The sequence below is a fragment of the Battus philenor genome, unplaced genomic scaffold (assembly GCF_028537555.1).
Source record: "Battus philenor isolate CCGP_79_NKW_IND1 unplaced genomic scaffold, ilBatPhil1.0.hap1 SCAF_19, whole genome shotgun sequence".
NCBI lineage: Eukaryota > Metazoa > Arthropoda > Insecta > Lepidoptera > Papilionidae > Battus > Battus philenor.
In genome coordinates this window covers 8,908,988-8,932,830 of record NW_027181681.1, presented here as the reverse complement: position 1 = coordinate 8,932,830, position 23,843 = coordinate 8,908,988, and the positions used below count along the sequence as shown (strand labels likewise).

The window sequence follows — 23,843 nt, the reverse complement described above, 5'->3', positions numbered from 1 at the left end:
CTCTGACGGATATTTTTTTATAAAAAAGACAAAAGAAAAAGGATTAGATGTTTCTTTAACATACGAAATAATATTGTGTTATAATCTTTTAAAACTATCTAATTTATGGATGTTATTATATACTGTATTGGTCAAAAATAAGATTTTATTATATAGATAGATATTATATAGATAGATTAATTCTATTGTGCTGTCTCAAATATACAATTTAAGCTTTCAATAAATGTACTCATTAAATAAAAATCTAATAAACGCAATTAACACCAGATTTCTTGAATTCTCTTGTTTACCTTTTACAAATAATTTAGATATACAACTGAGATTTCAACGATATCCAGTTTAACCCTTAAACAAACGCCGGCGATTTTGCATGATTTACGAAAAACGTACTTATGAAATAAACCATATTAGACTTAGACCCTCTTGAAACGTTCAAAAGTTAAACGCGAATCTTTTGTACATGGAGCGTTTTTCGAAGAAAAAAGAGTGTGTTACACGAGTCTACACGTATAACACGCTTTTTTTTCTACCACGGAACTTTGTTATAAGTAGAGAGTACTGTTTTTTAATAGTACATTTATAAATATTTCCAAAAATGGTACAGCTTTTAAACCGAAAAACAAAATACATTATTTTTTATACAAATTGTCAATTTATTTTATATCCGGTTGAGAATATTAAAACTAATAAACGTTAACGCTGTCATATTAAGTAATGAAAATGCGGCCTATCTTGAACAAAATGTTTTATTTAAAGCCGTACATTAGAATAATATTGACACAAATCAGCTTGTTAAATTTTCATCTGACCAGCAAAATACACAATTTAAAAAAATGTCTACTTATATGTAAGAGCTATATAAATAACAAATATATATATTATTCTAAAAGAATATTAATATATTACGTTGAATTTTAAAATTAATATTTTCAATTATCGCCGATGAATTATTTCAACACCTTGTAACTTACAAAAGTTTGGTTTAAGATTTCTAAGAATACGCAATACTGACCTCAATGATAACCTTTAAATGAGTTTAAAAATTGCTTAAAACAAACTAATCATTTGTTTTATTCTGTACGTGTAATCTCTACATATACTACTAAAGTTATAAATTCTTAGAAAGTGTCTTATCGTTACGCAGTATTTAGCTTATCCATAAAAATACGTCTTTTTTTACGCTGAAATGAGGAAAAGCTCAACACAGCATTCTTTTTTATATTGACGAACTTGTTTATAAGACATGTATCTATCTATGCATGTAAAAAGTAATTTTCTATTTTCCTTTATAAAAATCAAATAATTACTTTTATCATTTTTAGACCAAGATATTATTGTCAATGCTTAGTCTGTCAGCTACGAAAACGTTTTTGCACGACACCTTGACATACACTATGCGCTATTTTTTAGACTGAATTAAGTCGTGGCTTTTCTTATTGTCCAATTAATGTAATTTTTTTATTAATTAGATAAAACTTAGCGTAAACTTAACCTAAATTACCTCTCTTGAGAATATGGGAAAGACAGTGGCAAGCATGGCTGGACGTAACTTACATTGAAACGTTAGGACCGTTAGGACTGCAAAAGAGAATTTTTCTCAATTATCTCCTGTAACTTATAAAGATTTTTGTGCGCTTGTTATGAACATTAGCCCTTGATGAGTTATAGTTAGAATAATATCTGCAATAAAGGTTTAGGTATTGTTTAATTTGAAACATAATATTAAACTTATACTTCTATATTTAGTTTCTTTCATAAACAGGAAATTTATTTCCTTAAAATATATAGATACACAGTAGTAAAACCACATTAACACTTAACCAAAACTTATTCACCGTCATTGTTCTATTGAAAGGCATGAACGAATTTCCGATTAGTTTTTATTACTTATATACAATGAGGCAATCATAGTAATGCCTTTGTTAACAATCCCTGGAACTTCATTAAAAAAATTGATACATTTCAGTTTGCCGGTTAGCAAGTAGAAAATTATCCACAATATATACATATAAAGAAACCGCGGTTTTGACTTTATGTACAACGAAATTACAATTAAAGTTAAATAGTTTCCACAAATAAAGTTGTTGCTCACTTCCATTATTTTGAGAAAGTTAAGTTAGGTTTTTTAATGATAAAAGTACCGTAGAAGACCGAGAAGGTTTTAGTAGATAGGAATCCTACATAACTAGTCCTTCCTCCAGAAGATTGAGTATTTTGTACATATTCAGAAGACCCATCAGCGATGCAAACAAATTGTTTGTTATTATTTTTAACGACTTTTGCCCTTAGCTCACGAAAAGTGCCTCTTTTGTGTCAAGAAATTATAAGCAGAATATTAATCTAAAAATTAGTGATGAGCTATAATAATTCGTTGTTAGTAGTGACATTATTTTAATTTAACTGGGACAACAAGCACCGCTGTGCTCTTCCAGACGTTCACCTGCTGAGGAAAACTTAGTATTAATAAAGTATTAATACGACTAGGTTTTCATGGTTATTTGAATTGCAGTACTGCAAAAAATAGACAGTCACAATTGTGTTCACATCTCGTCACAAGTGTTCTGTAAGTGCATTTTTTGTGATCGCAGAGATGCGTCATACGATTATTTTTTGAAGAAGCAAATATGAAATGCTCTATACTTACACGCGTTCATTTATAAGTACAACAATAAATAGTTATAATGTTTTCATTGATAGGGTGCCCATATATTCTTAGGAATAATTAACACTTCTGATAAAAAATTAATTAGAATATATTAATATTTATATCTAACACTTACTATATACTAGAGCGTGTGCTTGAAAATATTAATCAAATATCTTTTTTTTTGCTATTCAGAATTATTTTTCCAAGTTACCTAGGCTACGAAATATCTGACAAATAGTTTAGGTAGACTATAATTGGGAATTGATCATGCCAAGGTCCTGTAAACTACCTGGCGTCTAGTCACTTCATCAAAGGTCCGCCATAGCAACTAAAGAGTTCAGCGGACCAAATCGATGTTTCTAGCATATTTAACTGTACCTAGGTAAAGTCCATTTGGTGTTCTCCCACCTCCAATGCAAAAAAATTACGGTATATACAACATGAACTAAAATTGAAACCGAAACTATCGTTCTTAAAATTTATAATTCTAATACAGACCACGCTTAATCATAATGCATGAATAAACCAAGTTTTGGCCATGTTATAGAAAACTTAAAATTACAAACATTAATAATAAACATTCAAATTCTCGTAATGATTACGATTACATAGAAAACATACTTCAATTCACTTAGCATGAAGTTGGACAGGAAAACTAGTATTTGATCAATTATATTTACGTATTGCCTAATATTGACCGTGAACGACAAAGCAGGGGGGGAGAGGGGCTACGTGCATGTTTATATAAGGCGAGGAGTAAAGTAAATCCCACAACACATCTTTTGGATTTTATCTTAACGTCACATTGATACTCAGAAATATTAAAATGAAAACCGCTGTGGTATGTATTTATTATTATTATTACAATTATATATTTTAAAAATTAATTTAAATGTATGTAAAGTTATTATTTTTATTATTCACTCTTAATTAATCTACTGCCTAATATTTTACAACTCTTATATATAATAACGATTTATTTCTCACCGTGATGGCATGATATTCAATATGCATGTTGTTCAGTTATCTCAAACCCTAGTAATTGCAAAAGAAACCTTTAAAATTGAAATTTTCCTGACAAAAATCCAAAAAAATTTAATGCGCATTTATTAGAATTCATCTGTCATGCTTTTAGCTTCCAGACAAACAATCTTATCAACCAGAGATAACCGAGATGTATAAGTTATCAATTTGTCTTTTATAACATTTAACATTTTAAAAAAGTTAGCCAGTGTTCAAATACGCTGTTCTATATTAAATTTTTAAAAAATAATTTTATTTATGTTTTACAGATTGTTTTATTGGCTTTGGTAGCCATTGTAGGAGCACAAAGAGGTATTTTTTTTATAATCTTCACTTTCAATTAACAAACATGTTTTCAATTAAAAACAACGACAAAAACAAACCTTTATATACGTTATCATAGAAATTTTCAATTTAATACTCTGCGAATTATCTTTCAATTACTGAAGCTTTTTAATGCTTGGTAATAATATAAAGCGTCGCTTGGGTCATAGTTTCCGCTGGCTTGTGAACTGTCGGTGATTGGGTGCAAATAATGAACAATAAAATTTTAAGTTATCTGTGACAAAAAAAATCATTAAGTAGCATTATTTTAATACACAACTAATAATAAAATATTTTATTGTAGGATAGATTTAACTAGAATGAGTGTGAGTGGAAAAAAACGAACGAAACAATTTTCCCATGTGTTTTTGATTATTTAATAATTATCATGTAATAAATAATATTTAATAATAACAATTTAAAGTTATTAAATTTATATTTACCTTACAACGCATTTCTTATTCTTAATGATCACTTTTATATTACATATTGTTATTATTATATGACGAAATTAGCTTTATTGTATCCATGTATAATGTCTGCACACAGAGGCCATAGGTTTCAGGTTTTTTATATTTGTTTATAATATTTTTTAACCTTTTGCTTGTCTGGTTGGTTAAAACAGTGATAAAAAATAGATACTACTTAAAACGTTAAAAAAAATCTTCTTGAAAAACGTGTACTAGTACATAAATATAAAAATAGTATTATGAGAGGGTGAGAGTTGATAGCTTTATCCGTTTCCGTTTCGTTCCGTTTACCCTTGATCATGTCTTGTAAAAAAAAATTACAGATGTAAAACAATTATTGTTATATCTATTCAACAACTATTGAAATTTTCGTGTTTCGATTTCGACTAAATAGAGAGGGCGTCAAACCGAAATCAAAAAGCTATATAATAACTGTCTCTTAGGGTTTTATATATCATTTTAAGTATATGTTTTTCGAGACTTTCTTAATTTTTTTTCAGTTTATCTTCTTTAACAATTTATTTTCTTTTTAAATTAAAGGTGCTTTCAGGGATTGCATTTCTTGTAACTATCTGTATGTTTTCCGTTTCTATATAAACTAATTTCAGAATTTATTAACAATTATTATTGTAACAACATATACTCAATTAAAAATATTATTTTTTTATGTTGGTCAATGGAATTATTTACTTACAATACTTAAAAATTCGTCTATCTGCGAAAATTAACAGTGCGTGGTTATAGTTTTGTGTTTAATAAAAATAGACAAACAAAACGGTGTATTACAGTGAACATAATCAGCCGCAACATTTTTCAGGGTATGTAATCTTTTCGTGTCAATGACACTTGAGGTTTGTATTTAGTCAAGCATTGTTTATTTTACATAACAAATAACGACATCCTTGGTTTTTTTTTGTAAATAGTAGTATCTTAGTAAATAAATATCTTGAAACGTTAAATAAATAATCCTATTTCTCAGTTCCATCCTTTGATCATAATTCAGCAGGAGATACGTTGTGTAACAATTTGTTATATATTTTTCTATAAAAAAATAAAAATCTCAAAAACCATTACAGAACAACAAACAAACTATTACAAAAAACTATAGATATAAATATATATGAACAAACATTATTATTGCAGTTAACGTTGTTCAACAAAACGTAACATGGTATCCATGGACAGGTACGTCTGTTTAGTATTTATTGATTCTAACAAAGATCTACTTTTCATATATTTGATATAGACACCATTAGCATTCAAATTTTCGCTAAACTTTACTTAAACTAGATAGATCTTCTATCTCGAAGAAAATAAATAACCTTAATACACAATTAGCTTTTTTAAAACGAAGACTAAATAAAAAAATGAAAGACCTGATTAAAAACAAAACTATTTTTAACGTAATGCATTCGCCTTTTATAAAATTTTGCACAAAATGTATTTTGATGTAAACGAACCAAAATCTTTTTTTCGTTTTCAGTCGATATTACGGAACTAAATTTTACGGCAGGTATGTTCAGATTGTCCTGTTACGAAATTAAATGGATCAAATCCCTGTTATTGTTATTAAATTTCAATAATTCTATGATCTTAGCTTAATGGTTTCCAAACGCAATTTTCCCGAATTTCAATTATGAAATTTTTTTTTTCTGATTAATTGACGTAAAATACAGTGAATTATTTTACAAAAACTTAGAAGTATTCATTTGATTTCAGTAAACCTCACACACCACAATTCAACGACAGGTACGTTGAATTTAATTAGAAATGATAACATTCGTTACATTTTTAATTATATTTTATAAACTAGACAATGAAAGTTTATATCTCGGTGCGTTTTGTTACAGGTTATAATGATACGACAGGTATGCGATTTTATTTCGTTTGACCAAAAATGCAATCTTTTAAAACACCTTTATTTATTAGAAGAAAATTGTTAAGTGGATATCTTAATTGGATAAATCTTTACCGTTAAAACTATGCGGCATTACCAAAATCACGAAAGTTTTTCACAGTAAACATGGTAGATAATAACCCAATGGAAGTTATTGGAAATACTACAAAATGTGTTTCAATTTTGTATACGCTATGAAATAATAATTAGAAATTTAATATGATATTAACTAGTTTCCCATATTTTTTCAGTTCACGTTGTCGATCATAATCCGAATGAAGGTATTATTCCATACACCTAAAGCATTTTATTTTATATTCTTACCATGCACATTTTGATATCATCAATTTTTTACAGTACACGTGGTAGATCACAATCCATTAGAAGGTTCGTAAAACATACATTTATGTGCCTGTGCACAGTTACAGTACAGAAATATAAATCACAAAATGTACTTTGAAAATCAATAAATATTTTTTAATATGATCAAAACTCCGGTACGTTATTTTAAATGCGTTTAAATATATAGCAATATCAAGCGGTTTACAAAATCTTGCCAGTAATTATTTTTCATTAAAAACCTATATCAAAAAGATATATATTTTATAATCTCTTTCATTACATATATTGTCTTTTTATTACAGTACATGTGGTAGATCGCAATCCATTAGAAGGTTCGTAAAGCACACATTTATGTAGACAAAACTAAGTTTAACAAAAATAATAAATAATGGCTCTCCCAACCAGGCGCGTTATTATAGATCGATAATATCGCATGCGGTATTGCGTTAAGGCGTCCCGATTCCTTTTACAATCCTTGCACACAACTGCGTTTTTATCGTCTGATATTTCTTACGAGAGAGCGCCGCGCCGCGACGGTACTGTTGTACCATCAGGTATACAAAAAAAGTCAACACAGCGCATGCACATGCAAAGAAGACTCCAACAAGTCAGTGAGTATTTGTGTCTTCTTTCGCTTCATCTAATCATATGATATCCATATTATAGACAAGTTTTTAGTATACTCATACAGACGTGTAAACATAGACTCTCAAACTGTCATTAAAACCAAACGTCCTGCGAGTACTAACGTTATTATAGCAGGTGTGTACGGTCGTTTGCGTCCTGATGCAAAACATTCTAGAACTCATATCGGAATATCGCAGGATGGAGAAACGCAACGTCCTACTTCTTGCGGCGTTATTGTCGCAGCAGTGTGTAACTACATGACCATCCTAATAAAAATGTACTGAAAACAGATAGCACAGTAACGCATGCGATACATCGACCTATAATAACGCGCCAGTGTGGTGGAGCCTTAAATCACAAAAAAAAAAACTTTTCAATTATTTTTTTGGTGGTATTGAACCCCCAGCACCATATTTAATATGCGTATAAATGAATACTAATATCACATGAACTAACAAAATTTTGCAAGTAATTATGTATTATTAAATAATCAAATATCAAATAGATATTGTTCAACCTACAGTTAATAAGAATATAGTTTACTTTAATAATCTCATTTAATACATACATCGTCTTTTTCTTACAGTTCATGTCGTGGACAATAATCCCACCGAAGGTACACATAACACGTTTATAAATTTCTTTCTTTTCTAGTTGTGTATTCTTGATATTCGTATTTTCATTACAGTACACGTGGTAGACCACAATCCATCAGAAGGTTCGTAAAACATACCATTATGTGCACAAATACATAAATTTAAGTAAAGAATACATAAATCACAAAAAATGCTTTTTAAATGGTTATTATTTATGTGACCAAAAACTCCTGCACCCTATTTAAAACGCGTATAAATGTATAGTAATATCAAATGAATTAACGAAATCTAGCCAGTAACTATTTTATATTAAATACCTGCATCAAGTAGACTGACCTAAAATCAATAAGGATATAGTTTAAATTCTATAATCTCTCTTATTACATACGTCGTCTTTTTCTTACAGTTCATATCGTGGACAATAATCCCACCGAAGGTACATATCATATTATACTACATTCATTAAATTCTTTCTTTTTTGTCGTACATTCTTCATTTTCATATTTCTATTACAGTACACGTCGTAGATCACAATCCATCAGAAGGTTCGTAAAATGCGTTCATAATAAGAAATATTTTAAATACGAAATAAATAACTATCAAATAGATGTTTCATCTACATAAACACGTAAAGTCTTCTACGTTTATTTTTTTGATCACATACATCAAATTTTTCTTACAGTTCATGTTGTCGACCATAATCCATCAGAAGGTAACTTAAATATTTTTCCCGAGACTAATTGATTAAAACTGTTAATGCATGTATAACGAATTTACACCATTGAAAAATTATTTAAAATGAAATACAAAAATTGAGATTGTTATAATCTAATACCTACAATATTTACTTACAGTACACGTTGTAGACAACAACCCCGCTGGAGGTTCGTAAAAATATACAATTTCTTATATTAAAAATGTAAAAAATATAAATCGAAAAAAAAATTATATATATTGATTAAAAATTATTGAACCTTTGTTCTTCAGTACGATGCCAATACTTTGCCTAACAAAGATCTTATCGGATCGAAAACAATAGAATAGGGTATATATAAAAGGTGTTGCAAAATGTTATAATGTGAACGTATCTTAATTATTAGAAATGGCACCCAATGCACTGTCTGTACTTTAACATTTATAATATAGATTTATAGATATATTCCATTGATTGTTGATACCTAATTCTCTATGTATCTATATCAAAAATGTTAAAGCATAGTGACATTAGACGCCATTTCTAAAAATAAAGATACGTTCACATTATGAACATACTTTTGCTCCAACAGTCTTTTGAAACATCGAAAATAAGTAAATTTTAAAAATTTTTTGCAGTCCTTCTTAAGATAAAACGGACGTAACACAAATTGTAGTACGTAAAATTTTATATAACAAAACTCTGTACTTTTTGGGAAACCGTGTTACTTCCCAACAGACGAACACATAGTTCGTATTATATTTATATATTTTCTTACTATACATACGTTTGTGTGCCTTTAAGTTTTCTGCTAAAACAAATGTGTTTTGCTTAACTGCTTTATGTTATCATATGGGAGATGACATGGTAACTTTACCGATATTATGAAACCAATAACGTACATCATTCAAAGCCTTTAATTGTGTATTAAGAACGGAGTTGTATATTATTTTCAATGTTTTTTCTGTTGTAAATGCCACGTCGTTTTTTATGATTTTTTTGTTTGTGGTATTGTCTTTGTCCGGAATAAGATAAGATGTATTAAAATCTTAAATTCGTCAATAAAAAAAATTAACATTAAAATAAGACAATCCGTGTAAATAGCTTTACTTAATAATTATGTGTAAATATGAAAATCTCAAGTCTGCTCAAGCATTGACTGTTAGGCACAACGAAGTTTGTGTTAATTAGTGTTTTATAAATATCTTCACACAACACTTTATGGAAAAACTTTATTTGAAAATATGTTTGTTATAATTACGTAAGCTTTTTTTCTTCTTCTTAATTATTTTATATTCTTTTGTAGTTGTAAATAACATTTTCTACTTTCTGCATTAACAACTAACCTGCTAATTAGTCTTATAAAATTTTCAGAAGATGAACTCAACAATCCTGATGGCTGTAAGTTTTACTTCGCTTATATTCTACTTCTATTGTAGTTGCCTTAAACTCGTAGTTAGTTTCGGTGAAGTTCTGCAATGTAACTAGTTTAAATTATACTAACAACACTATTTTCATCGATGCAATGAAATAAGTACAGGTTTTGTCTTTATATTTCTAAAAGGTTAAATTAGTTTTAATGGTGTTGTTAATTAACTAATTTCACAAAATTGAACTGTGGAGTTCGTAAAATAAACTTTAGTTCCAAGAAAGAAATCAATTTAATGTATTATTTTTAGAATTGTTCCTTGGGTTTGGGAAATTTTGCAGAACATATTTTTTGATAACAAAATACAACTGTGATATATTCATAAATTTTTAGTATAATAGTTTTTTATTTTTTCAGTCATCGTTGACCAGGCCTTCTACCGCCCTAACAACCGTAAGTCATGCTTTTTAATCAAGTTTAAAGATTTAGTTAGTTAGTTAAGTGTATTTTCATATGACTAGATTAATTCTACATGAACGTATAGATATTAACATTTTTTTATTAAAAAAAGGCCTTTAATATTTCTATTTCTTTTTCCAGCTCCCCGTTATGAACAAATAAGTGAGTAAATTACCCATTTCTTTTCTAATATTAAAGCAAATTAAGTATCCGACTACGAAGGTTTAAATTTAAAATATTAAAATTCTTCACTGATAAATATGAGAAAAATTATTTATAATATACTGAAAGGTTCCCGAGAAGCGGCCATGAGCTGGTAGCGCAACGTGGGTAGTCAAGTTGCTAGATGCGAGCAGCCCAAGACCGGCCATAGTGGCGATCTTGACATGCCTTTGCCTTGCAGTGAGGGTCTATCGACTGATATGATGATGATATATAGTAAAATATAAGAACCTGAATTGTTCATCTGTTTGTCGAGGCATTTCAGAAAAAGTTATGAATATCTCTTTTCATCCTGATATGTCAATTGTTTTTTAAAACCACTTTCCAGATTTATCTTATTGATTAGTTTGACGGTTTGTTAACCCTTATCAAAATTGATTATGTAAGTTTTATGGCAATCACGTATAACCTGTTACTTATTAACAAAAATGTTTATTTAAATTTTAGGTACCGGTCCTACTTTCGTTAACTTCGGCAACCGTCCTGGCAAGCAGTGTAAGTGATGCAATATAATAATTAAAAAATGTTTCAAGCAAATAGTTACCGCATACCATATTTATTGTATCCACTATATATACACTTTACGTTGTTGTCTGTGTGATTCTCTATATGGTAAAATGCGTGCAGGAGTATCAGTTGGAATTTATAGATAAAAGAGCAAAATTTCTTTTTATGTTTTCGTATTTCTTCAAAAAACGAAAATAGAGATTAATTCTACAACGAAAAACTTCGATAGTTATCTGTGACTACCGCTAGATGTAACTTAATTAACTAACTTGACTTGTGCTGTTAAATCATGAAAAGCAGCTTATAGAGAGCTACAACATTCTGCAGTAAACGCTTAAAGCAGATGTTTTGAAACCTTTCGGAGTGGCCTTATGTATGTCATGTACTGGAATAGCCATGCCCAAACCCTTTTCACTTCGCCACAAGTGAGCAGGGCACAACTATTGCTCTTGAAATCAGAACTTATTCTAGCTTGAGGAAATCATGATGGTTTGTTTACCCAAGGTTAAATAACTTATGAACTTAATAGATAATAATATCCAAATGTATATTTTATATATCTACTAATTTAATATTATTTGTTTTTATTCAGATGACTCACCTTATCTTCGCGGTGGAAAGTAGATGTCGAACTTCATGCTAACAACACGATCTAGATATTGTAACCTGCTTATTCGAAAATTCTAATCATACTTTGTAAATAATTCAAATAAAGAATTATAATTAAAATGCTGTACTAATAAACTGTTTGAATCAATTCCTTGTATTTTTTTAATTACACCATTCTAATAAACATATGTTAACAAGTTATTTGAAAGCATTTAGACATGTCTCAGTTGAATAAATCATTTAGTTTCGGCAATTCTAATGTTATTCACTTTTGCAATTAGCTATATAAATAAATCTCATTACTATCAGCTCCGATAGATGTTCTGATGTAAAAAGCTACACTTTGCCTGTTGCAGTCTAATCATCATCATAGCCTATCGTCGCCCACGGCCTCCCACCAAAGATCGCTACAATAACCGTAACGCAATACGCGTTGTCCGCATGCAACTACTTCCCGTGACCTTGGCCACTCGCAGTCCAATAGAAAAAATTAATAAATACCTTAAAAGTTAACTACGAATTATATTACGAAATATATTTCTTACACTGAGACACCACGATTTTATTAATAATATGATTATATTTTCACTGTAATGCTTTATGGTGCACGATATTTTTCTTTATACCCTTGACGAGCCTTTTCTTTATTTCAATTTAAGTCAATTGTTTAACTGTAGAGGACAGATATTTAACTATTTTCATAGTATTTTTTCATGTCATCTTCATAAGTTCAGCCTTACGGAAATATGAAAACATGTTTAGCGATTTATTTCTTTTTACGTAAAATCAGTTACAGATTTAGTCTTGTAATTAAATAATTACGGTTACCTTAGTAGATTACAGGCATGTTTCCGAGATGCGCACATTTTCTCATTTATTTATTTTCATTAGGCACGCCATGGTGTACGTTTATAAAAGTATTATATAACGTTGTACAAATTTTATTGTTTACCTGGAAACATACATAGCCCTGGCCATAATTATGCTAGCTTATAACTAAACATTAATAAATGAATTAAGATAGAAAACTAATAAAAAGACTCATTGATGTAACAAGCTACAACCAATCGCAGTTATATTACTTTGTTTAGTAACCATAAGTTAACTTAAGTTACCAATGCTAACAAAACTGATTGAAGAACTGAAGAAATGCCTACGCCGAGACCTTTCAGAAGATTATGTGATCAATCCGCAACGGTTTCACGTGATGAATCATGGTTCGTACTCTCCGTAGAAGAGATTTTGTTTTATAGGAGTGGAGAGAATGCAACTAGATATGAAATATAACATAATATATTTCGTGGGCATAATAATTTAAATTTCAGTAATAGATGCACTACATAATTATAAGGAATAGAAGCGGTAACGGTATAAGATAAAACCAGTCATTGTATAACGAATTCAATCTTGGTTTTGTAAAAGTCCGTAACATGATATATATCAAGAGTTAAGTTTTTAATGCTTAAGTTGTTTTACACCTAAGTTATTTTTACTCAAACTGTTTCAAGCTCAACATAAGTTACCTGTTGGCAGTACGTCAATATTGATATAATTTATTTAAAACAAATTGTTCTTATAATTTGTGACAATGTGTAAAAGCCCACATAGTCTCATAGACCAAATAGCCTTAAGGTTCTGGATGGGAGACCCGGGACCGGTAGGCGTAGAGAAGGACGTTCGCCCATGTTCACGACAGACGACTTTGTTAAGGTCTGATTTCGACCACTTCCTACCGATCTTGGAATCTATGATAACCTATGTCCAGTAGTGAACAGCCTACAACTCAAATGATGATAATATATTATTTAACATAGGCACCGATTAATCTACAAAGCCGGAATTCAACATGATAAGGTCAATGGTTCTGCAGCGAATAAGTTTATGTTACAAAATATGCTACAGAAAATAAACATGACTGACGCTCTCTGTCAATATATCATATTAAAGCTGAAAAAATAAGTCTTTGAAATAAAAATGCACGTTTAATATGCCACTAAAGTTACTATCCATCACCTTAATCAAACGCACTCTCCGATCAGATCGTTGATCATAAACGGCAATCAAGGTACGCGCAAAGAATGAATGATTATGTATAGTGCTGAAGAGAAAACCTTTAATTAGTAAGAAATTACCACAGACTTTTATTATTAATTCTAATTTGTATCGCTAGTGTTTATTTTAACAATATCTTTTTTTCGCTTTTAATAAACGCAGATAGTTGGGAGAGGGTTGCCGCTATTTGATACGGATCTTTCTTCTCCCAGCTGCGAGGTACGACAGCGTTTTTATAATTATTTACAATTTTTTCTGACACAATTTTCTCTTATGGGTAAATACAGCTAAAGTTTATACATATTAACAATACAATTTGGAAATTTTACTCAATTATATATTAGTTGGTACAATATTTTATTACCATATATAAACCATTAAATGCCTTGGGTTGTGCCGGGCCAACTCATCAAAAGATTCTGCCGATGATTTTCTGTGGAGAAGGTCCGGTAAGTTGAACGGAGGTATATTAAGATTTTCACATAAGGTCACGTGGTTGCGTCTTTCGGATTCGATTCGGGAACAGTGTCTGAATAAGTGATGAAAAGTCTATACTGTGGAGTCGTCACATGGGAAAGTCTCTTATCGATTATTTTAAAACGGTGCAGGTACTGCTTGCAGTACCCGTGCCTGCTTAGTAGTTGTGTGAAATAACAAATATTAATTAAATCGTTTAAAAATTTTGGGTTTAGTTTTACAAAATTACGTGAAGCTTTCGTAAACTTTAACTCTATAGCTTCTCCGGAACTTAACATATAAGTATAAAATAATGGAATGGCTTTGTTCTTCAGAAACTTAAGAGGAAATTGAAGAAATAAGATATGATTTTTCATGATAATGAACACCAAATGCTATTATGTTAACATTATATCAGTAACGCATCCATACATATACTTCTATGAATTTATTAACTTATCAGTAACTTTCATTTTTATTATTATTTTATTGCCACTGCATCTATATCATAATAAACAATTAAAAATGAATAAAGAATAGCAGTGTCACACAATACAAACATTGCTATACTTAAAAGGAAATATTAAATCTGTCAATTTTAATGAATATTTGGGATAGCGATATAAATATTTTATATTTTATATTTCCGCGATAATTAATGGACTGAAATCTGAGACCTATAATGTTATTTTCCTCGCGTTTACCTAAATACTTGTAAGAATTTGTATGTTTAGTGTTCATAAAGGTTGGAGAAAGATAGGAAATTAGTAAAAAAATTAAAAAATATATATAAAGAAAAATATTTGATAAAGAATTGTTTCATCTTATTGCAGCATTGTCAGCATTTGATATCACACATAAATCCAGTAAACTTCGCGCTTGTCCGATAACAATAACTCGTAACAAACATTTTTGTAGTGACGCATTCAGCATTACATTCGTCGGATTACTCAACACGCGTGAACAACTATTTATCTTCATTGTCAAAACAAATCGCACTTTAAAACTACCAGATATGTTTCTCAGAACCACCCTGTTGTTTGTGTCTTCAAATTCTGTGAACAAAAACACAAATGGTTTGTTTAAGAATATATTAAATGCAAACGTAAATAAACCAGAGCAAAAACCTATGTTCGACAATGTTGTTATAATATTATCAAATAAAGCCTCGTAGTTTTTCTGTCGAGTGTATCACGCGCTTTATAAAGTCCGCATCGCCTGTATTAATCGCTTAGTATTTATTTTCATTTCCGAATTGATACATTGTCCTATTAAAAGATGAGAATTACTTTGGTACGTATACACTAATGTTATAATCTACAATTTTTTTTTTCAATACAATCAATAGTTTGAGGAAATGCATATATTATATTTATATGTATGTGTCATTTAATTATTTCAGTACTAAGTGTGAATGTACTTATATATGCTGCAATTAATCACTGTATTTCTCCAGTAATCTTATCGATACGATACGATAATGCCATAGCGCATGCGATGTTAAATGTTCACCATTTCAATACAAGTCTTTCATCAACTTTGAGTTTTAGTGAAACATGAGAATTGTATTTTTTCAGATTGTTCTTCTGGCGGTGGTGGCCATGGCTAACTGCCAAGGAGGTACGTAGGTTTAAAATTTCCTTTTGGATAGGTCGACATATGAGCTGCAGATTTACATTTTTCTTTCTAAATTATTAATCATTTGAATGTTTTTTTTTTTTACTTTCCGTCTTGACGAAAGTTGTTTCTTGTTCATGAGCGTAACAAACGAAACAGAGATGGAATCACTTTTTGTAAACCCTTTTTTATGCCTGTCTATAACGAATAAAAATACCAAAAATATTTTTCATAGTTGGAAAAAAGCACTTATATTTGATTCAAAATAATTTAAATGTTCACATTTACCAGACTATTTTACTGTAGTTTACCGTGTCATTCCTTAAAATACATATTTGGTCTGACGCTTTCCTCAAATGTCTGCCAAAATAAAATGGACGTCGCATTGGTTCCCAATAAATTACCACTAAATGACCTTCAACAACTTTTGAAACAAAACAAACAACAAATATCTGCACAGCAAATGGTGACATCATCAAAACTAATATCTCGTCGACGACTGCTTTAACCGATTTTCATAATTGAGACGTGATGTCATGTTAAGTTAGGCATAGACTGTTTAATAATGGTTTTTCTTTTATTGCAAAAGATTTATTTAAAAAAAAAAAACGTTAATAATTTTTCTAAAATTCATTATATATTACAGATACATTTATACTTGTAGACAATTTCCTCTTAAGGTTTAGGAATCCTTTATTTTTTAATAAGATTAAAAGAATCACTCACTGAAAAAAATATTTTATTATATGCAGTTATTTTGATATGAGCGAACATATGCATAATGGACGTTAATCCATACAGGGTAAACAGTTATGTTATGGTAAAACACAACTATGGTGGTTAATATTACATAAAATTGACCAACCCAATCAACAAATATTGTCATAATATCCAACTACACCGCAATTGTTCAGCGCTGCCCGGTTACCACTGTTAGTAAGATAACTATCGACTAATCTACTCTCAGTTTTTACCTAATGATTTAGTAAATATAAGTTGCTTACGTCGCAATGCTAATATAATATAATGTAAAGGTTTTTGTTGTTTATAAATATATTCCAGGACCAGTACGCCGACAGCTGTAACGTAGTTTACAAGTCGTACAGCTATGCTATAAATTTTTCTGATATTCTTAATATTCTTTATTAAAACGGCTTACTAATGTATATTTTATTTTTATTTTTTTCAGTACATGTAGTGGATTATAATCCTGTTGGAGGTACGTACTCATCATTATTAATAATGCTTAAATGACGATTTTTTTCGATTATTCAAAACCAAAAATCAAAATTAAAGTATTCTTTATTCGAATAGGTTGTTTTTCAACACACACAAGCACTTTTAAAGCCTAATATATCGGCATTGTTAACTTGTTACAAACAAATCAATCTATTTTTTAATGAATATAAGATAAAATAAATTGTTTTTTTCCAGATCAAGTATACAACGGTGATCCCGGTAAACGTGAGTAGATATCAAAATTATTTCTAAATTTGGACAAGATTTCTACCTTATCCAAAATGTTTTTTTTTGTTATTAATCTAAGAATTTGTGCAAAATTGAGCAGTTGCGCAGCGCTAGGGGACTTGCGAACGTTGGTCGCGGCTGCAATTCCTGGAACTCAACCTTTTATAATTCACACTTTGTAAATTAATTATACAGGATAGCTATGATTCACAAACAAGTTTCCAGGAGAGATGGGTAGCAGCGTTTTCTGCCTACCATAATACCACTCTACAATAGCCAATCCACGTAGCGGTTATTGTACATTTCTATGGTATATGGTATATGATATATATATATAATCTTTGGGGGAGGCCAATGATAACAGACGACAAAGATATTCATGATAATACGCAATATAATTTTTACATATATCGAATATTTTTTTGTTAAACAATTGATATATTTTAATTAAAATTTCTTTATATTTTCAGTTATAGTCGATCCATACTTCTATAAGCCAGGAAATGGTAAGTACAAACTAGTACAGATGTATAGTTAATATATTAGAAGATCCATAATAATGAATGCAATAAAAATAACCGACTTTGAAGGCTTTATGTAATAAATTTTGACATGACAGAGAGACACGATGTCCGTTAAAAATTTAATTAGAAGTAATGGAGTCTGTTCTTTCGCCACACCAAACACATAAACGATGTTTAAATCTATTGCTACATTTAGTGTAATATATACTTGTTTTTTATGAAAACACTACATTGAAATTAATAAATATTTAATTTCCACAAAGTTTTCCGTGCCTAAAGTACCTATTTTTAAGGCATGTTATTTTAAAATAATGTATGCTTGTTGTAAATCGCTATCTATCCTGCGCACAAATTAATTATTCGAGTACTTCTTTCGTATTAACGATGTTTAAAAATAAAATTAATGAATAATAAACAAAAAAATTAAAAAAATTTTTGCAGTACCTGCCTTTGATGACGGCACTCCACAGAAAGAGCCTTACCCTAAGAAATGTAAGTATTTCCTTAGACAGAGATAAGCAGAAGTAACATGGTTCGTAAATTGATGATAATTTAAAATTCAAAATATAATTACATAAGGACTGTTTAGAAAGAGTATGACAAACGTTTCTCCAATCTGTTTTAAACAGGAAGGCTTCTGCAATTAATCTAAAATTTGCCGGTTGGTAGTTACTTCATATCTTTCGTATTCGTAGTACTAAATATTTACCAGTATCCTCAAGATGTAATGTTATATGTTTCAACCAACGTGAAACTCGTTATTCAACCAACGACGATTCTTTTTGAAGTCCCTAACTAAATGGCTAATACTGTTAACAGGTTGACAAATAATGTGCTTAAGCTCTTAAGACTTTAATTGTGATGTTACCATGTTTTTCAATTGTACGGTATTGTAAAAGATATTGGTTAAAGCATAATTATCTCGCAAAGAATTTCAGGAAGCGAGAATTGAATTCCTAAAATCGATTCTGTTAATGTTACTAATGTGGTGTTTCTGTAAATCGTGTAAATTAAGACAGAGTTATCTTTCTTTAATAAAACATGTTGGGAAATATGAAACAATATATACCGCAACACCTAAATGCGACATAGTTAACTTCGTATGCGCAGTAAGGCTTTGGTTTGGTTAACAATAGCCTTGTACCGAAGAAACCAACCTATTTCTTCAGTACAACTCAGGCCCACAAAACATAGCGTAGAAATTAATTCCAGAATTGATGAAATACAGATTATTAACTATGCAGGCAGATTGATGATAATTATAATTTCTTTTTCATTTCAGACGACTCTCCATACCTGCGCGGTGGGAAGTGATGTCAGTATTAAGAGTAACATGCAACATAATTACCTATTAAGATATTGGTAAAAATTGTTGGTGCAATCAATAAATTGATATACAAAATTTATTTCTTTTATTACTTACTTTACACAACGTATAAACTTTAAACCAAATCCAGGTAGAAAGAATGATGTTTACTTAATTTTAAGTAGGGATAGTGTAACTGTAAAACTGTGGAATTGGCTAGTTCATATGTCAGTAGGCTGGCCTTATAGCTCGCAGATAGACCTTGGGTCTTTAAGGTTCTGAAGTGGGAATCATGGGCTGGTAAGCGAAGCGAGGGCCATCCGTCCACAATATGAACAGGCGAGTTTACAACGGTCGACATTATAGTCTGAATATCTGTCACTTCCAACCGGTCTTGTTAAATATCTAAAGGAGAAGTCAATCAGTGGTCATCGTACGTTTGAAATATTGATAATAATGATGATTATAATGTATCTTATAAATTAATATCTAGTAAGGAGAGTTTTTAGCTTTTTTGTAATTCTCTTTGTTACTGGAGACCGTGCATGCTCTGCAAGGCCCAGTTAGTCGAAGTGATAGAATGGTTTCACGCCAATCTTCTGCAAGTCAAAGCTTGAGTAACGGACATCCACGTCATCTCTTTGGCAATATCTGATCACCGAGTAGATGATCGACCAATTCTTAACATTAGTAACTTTTCTGCAAACAAAAGTATCAAAGGTCATAGTTATAAATATATACGACTTTTCCTACTTGTCGATAAATAAGACAAAATAAACTCCACCTCTATTGAATATTGTGTTACGGCAAGGAAAGATTTTTGATTTTTAAATACCAGTTTGAACATCAACGTGATATATATACACGACTACTATTTTACAAAATTACGTTCACTTCATACAACACTTGCAGATGAATGAATAAAGGTAAAACGTAAACATGTAGTGTTAAAAGTGATCTAACAATATTCATTATTTCTGCTATATAGTTTTAAATTGTAATGTAAACGTTATCTTAAACTTACAATGCGATGTAGTCTTGTGGTTAAAGTCGGTTAGGATCCTCATATGTTACCACATTGCGGAGAGATTTGTTATATTTTGATGACAGCTGCTCAAAATCTATTTTTAATAATAGGGGGGAACGAAAAGTAATGTCGCTTTCTTAACTTAAATTCAAAAGACTAAATTTTTAAAAAAAAAATATTTTATTTTTGCCATCTAGTATACTAATTTTCAATTCTGGAGCGGTAAAAATTAATCGGTTTTTCTGTAAAAAATGTCGACAGAAACAACATTACTTTCCGGTCCCCTTAATATGTACATAGTTTAAGATACTAGGTTAAATAAGACTATTTTTGGTCACGCACAAATTCTGTTTGCCTGTTGTCACTTACAGCTTCCCGGGTTTCAAAAAACCGAGTACAGAGAAATAAGCTCCTGGTTTCCCTTAGCAACCGCAGCTCGAGGAGCTACAATAAACATTTGATCAGATTAAGTTGAGTCAGAAGCAATATATATACCAATACGTGGCGTGTTATGACCGTATTAATATTACATGTACAATAAATAGTTCCACAAGAAGTCAATTATGACTTAAGTACTACACTAATTGTTTACCACTTCGATACAAATGCAGCAATCGTCAACGTGACATTAATTTGTTTAAAAAAATTATCAGAGAATTTTCTCTGGAACTTCATAACAATGGACCGATTATAAATAAATTGATTGAGAAACTAGCATAAATTGCGGTCGATTGTTAAGCTCGCATCCCTCTACTTTTTTAATTACAACACATTATTAGTGTGGGAATGAAACAAAGTAGTTATCCGATCTATAAAAGAGAAAGAAGGATATGTCATATTTAGTTCTAACTAAGAGTCCGTTAACGCTCGCATACAGCCATGTCTCGTTTCGCGGTAAGTTGATATTGAATTGAATTCTCTATTTAAAAAAAATCTTCTGTTTATTAAGAAGTACTTATGTAATTCACATGTTTTATGTAAATTGTAACACAAAATGCCTTGTTTTAATTTAGTTTTATTAGACTATTTTTTACCGTATCTTCTTTTCGTTTAGCTTTGTTTCTTCTTTTAATCGTAAACAAACAAAAGTACCTGACATAGCCCAGCAGATTGTTAAATTAAAGCGGAAATGGGCACACCATATAGCGCGCAGAAGGGATGGTCCGGGAGGCAGTGAAAGATGTCCGCAGACGGGGTGAACAGACCATCTTCTTGAAGTTGTCGGGAGACGCTGCATACAGGCTGCTTTCAACTGGTCCCATTGGAAATCTATGCGGGAGTCCTACGTCCAAGTTTAATCCTTAAATAAGTCCTGTGGCTGAAATGATGATGAGATTAAAAAGTTATTCAGCGTCTTAGAGTCGCTCGTGGAATCTGCAATTACACTTGTTTTCACAATATTGATTACATGTTTTAATAAAAATTGTTAAAAAGAAGGACCTTGACAATTTTTCTCTTTGAGTTTTCCTTCCTTACGTAAGATTAACAATAGGAAAAAAGACGGAAAAGTATATTTCATCGTTCCTTTGACAATTTCGATTTTATTTTTAAAATGCCGTTTATTTATTATTAAAATTACTAGTACAAGACAATAAAGAATTTTAATTTTTTTAAAACTTAGGATCGTTTATTTATAAAAGAAGAAAAAAGTTATTGTCTGGATTATGTATGTACGTATAATTGCTGCTCTAACATACTTTGGATCACTATTCGGTAAATTTATGTAAAATTGAATAAGCATTACGTCTTATCATGGAAAAATATGTAATTAGTAATTAGGCAAGTATTTTACCATCACCAATATCTTTATGATATTGTTAGTGGTCAGAATGTTCTTTTTTTAGTAAAATTTTCAAGTTGTAACAAATAATGTAGGAAAAACTACCTTTTTATATATTTATGCGATAAAGATAGTATAACAATTTAATAATATATCAAATAGCATGTCGTCAATAACGAAATGAAAAAAAATTCTATCCCCAGATATTTTTATGCGTGTTCGTACTCGCAGCCGCTTTGCCCAGCGACAAACAGGAATCCGGTCACGATGAAGGAGCAAAGCATCCAAAAACATCAGATTCGGAAATGCCGAAGCCCCACGACCTTCCCAAAGTACCATCCGGACCGAAGCCTTTAGACAGCAAAGCTCAACCAACCACAATTGGACATAATGAACAGAAAAATTAATAAAGAACTAGACATGAATTCGATTTTACGATTTGAACTAGAATATTGAATATTGAATATTGAACATATCAAATATATTTAATTGCAATTAAATTGAGTATTTTATTTAAAAAATTAGAATACAATCCATTTATTACAGGTTAACAAAAAAGTTGAAAAAGACAATTTATATCTGCTTTTAGTAAAAAATGTAAAAATTGTTCATCTGAAATATAAGAAAGCATTTAATTTAAATATATTTAATTCACATTGGTTGTACCTTGTTCGCCAATAAATCATTTTTAAGAAATGACCTCTTAAAGCGTATAAAACATTAAAACACTGAGTATGTTTTAGATAAATTTTATTGTTGTTTTTAATATTTTTGTGAAACCTTGAGGTTATATCGGTGTATTAGGTATGCATCGACAAGAGCAAACACAGTATTCAGCAGGATTTTTTTAACATAAAATATTGAACAGCACATCCTTGTTATAAATCATGTAGACCTCTTACTAATTTCATTTCTTAATAGCACGCTAAAGTTTCAAACTAAAGTTTTTAACTACAATGAATTATAAAAACTGCACTGTTTTTCAAAGTCAAAGTCTGTTTTTATCTCGAAAGTAGAAATATGTTGATCTATCGCCAAAAATGTAGTTTAAAGATAGTTTAAACAAGGCCTTAATAATATTCCATAAAAAAACTAAATAAACCGAAAATAAGATACTTTTATGATTCGTTAGAAGTAAATATTACCCTGATTTGGAAACACAAACCACACTTTAGTCTAGAAAAGATACAAAAACAGTTTATGCATACTCGTTACTCGTTTTTTTTGTTTTTTGAGAGCCACACTGTCGACATATTTTGAGATTTGTAGGCATTATTTTTAAATAACTCTTTAATTTGTGTTTTATTAATATTAAGTTAAATAAATAACTGACTACGTTTTTAGAACGCACATACGGAATCGGCCATGTATTACTTGCAATTAAGTTACATGGCATATTTATGTGTTTCTAAAGGTGTAATTGATCAGATTGTCCGATATTTTAAGAAAAGTTCTTTTTTGCAATTGTTAGAAGACTTTGATGTCCTTACAGACAGTTTTGGCTAACTACAACAGCAACCGATTTCAAAAAAGAAATGACAAAATAAATTTGCGATGTTAAGTCATATCGTGATTATTCTCTACCGCTATTGCATGTTAATGAAATTGTAATTGAATATTACTTTTAGAACCTAAACACAACAGTCACAGGTAAATAAAAATAAAAAAACATTTTTTTATTATATTTTTATTTATTGTATATCAATAATATTTACACAAACAGTCTTAATTTATCTGCCGCTGACCATTTCTAGTAGAATTAAAGAAATGGATGTAGAAGTATTATACTGTCTATCATTATGTAGGGAGCTTACGACAAGATACCGCC

The 23,843-nt window shown here is 30.1% G+C and overlaps 1 protein-coding gene across 19 annotated transcripts; it reads left to right on the top strand.

Annotated features, from left to right (window-relative positions):
• Positions 1–3,395: 3,395 nt before the first annotated feature.
• On the top strand, positions 3,396–11,934 carry LOC137921365 (DNA-directed RNA polymerase III subunit RPC1-like). 19 transcript variants are annotated; one of them, XM_068764077.1, is made up of 18 exons: positions 3,396–3,488; positions 3,940–3,982; positions 5,608–5,649; positions 5,948–5,977; positions 6,184–6,213; positions 6,315–6,332; positions 6,613–6,642; positions 7,006–7,035; positions 7,917–7,946; positions 8,019–8,048; positions 8,442–8,471; positions 8,609–8,638; positions 8,781–8,810; positions 9,995–10,021; positions 10,407–10,442; positions 10,590–10,610; positions 11,118–11,165; positions 11,770–11,934. In XM_068764077.1, exons 1-18 carry the CDS (start codon positions 3,474–3,476, stop codon positions 11,799–11,801), a joined length of 552 nt encoding a protein of 183 aa, XP_068620178.1. In that variant the 5' UTR covers positions 3,396–3,473; the 3' UTR covers positions 11,802–11,934. The 19 variants fall into 19 exon arrangements, with proteins under 19 accessions (XP_068620178.1, XP_068620179.1, XP_068620181.1 ...); XM_068764078.1 differs by lacking the exon at positions 7,006–7,035 and adding an exon at positions 6,719–6,748; XM_068764080.1 differs by lacking the exon at positions 5,948–5,977.
• The last annotated feature ends 11,909 nt before the right edge of the window (positions 11,935–23,843 follow it).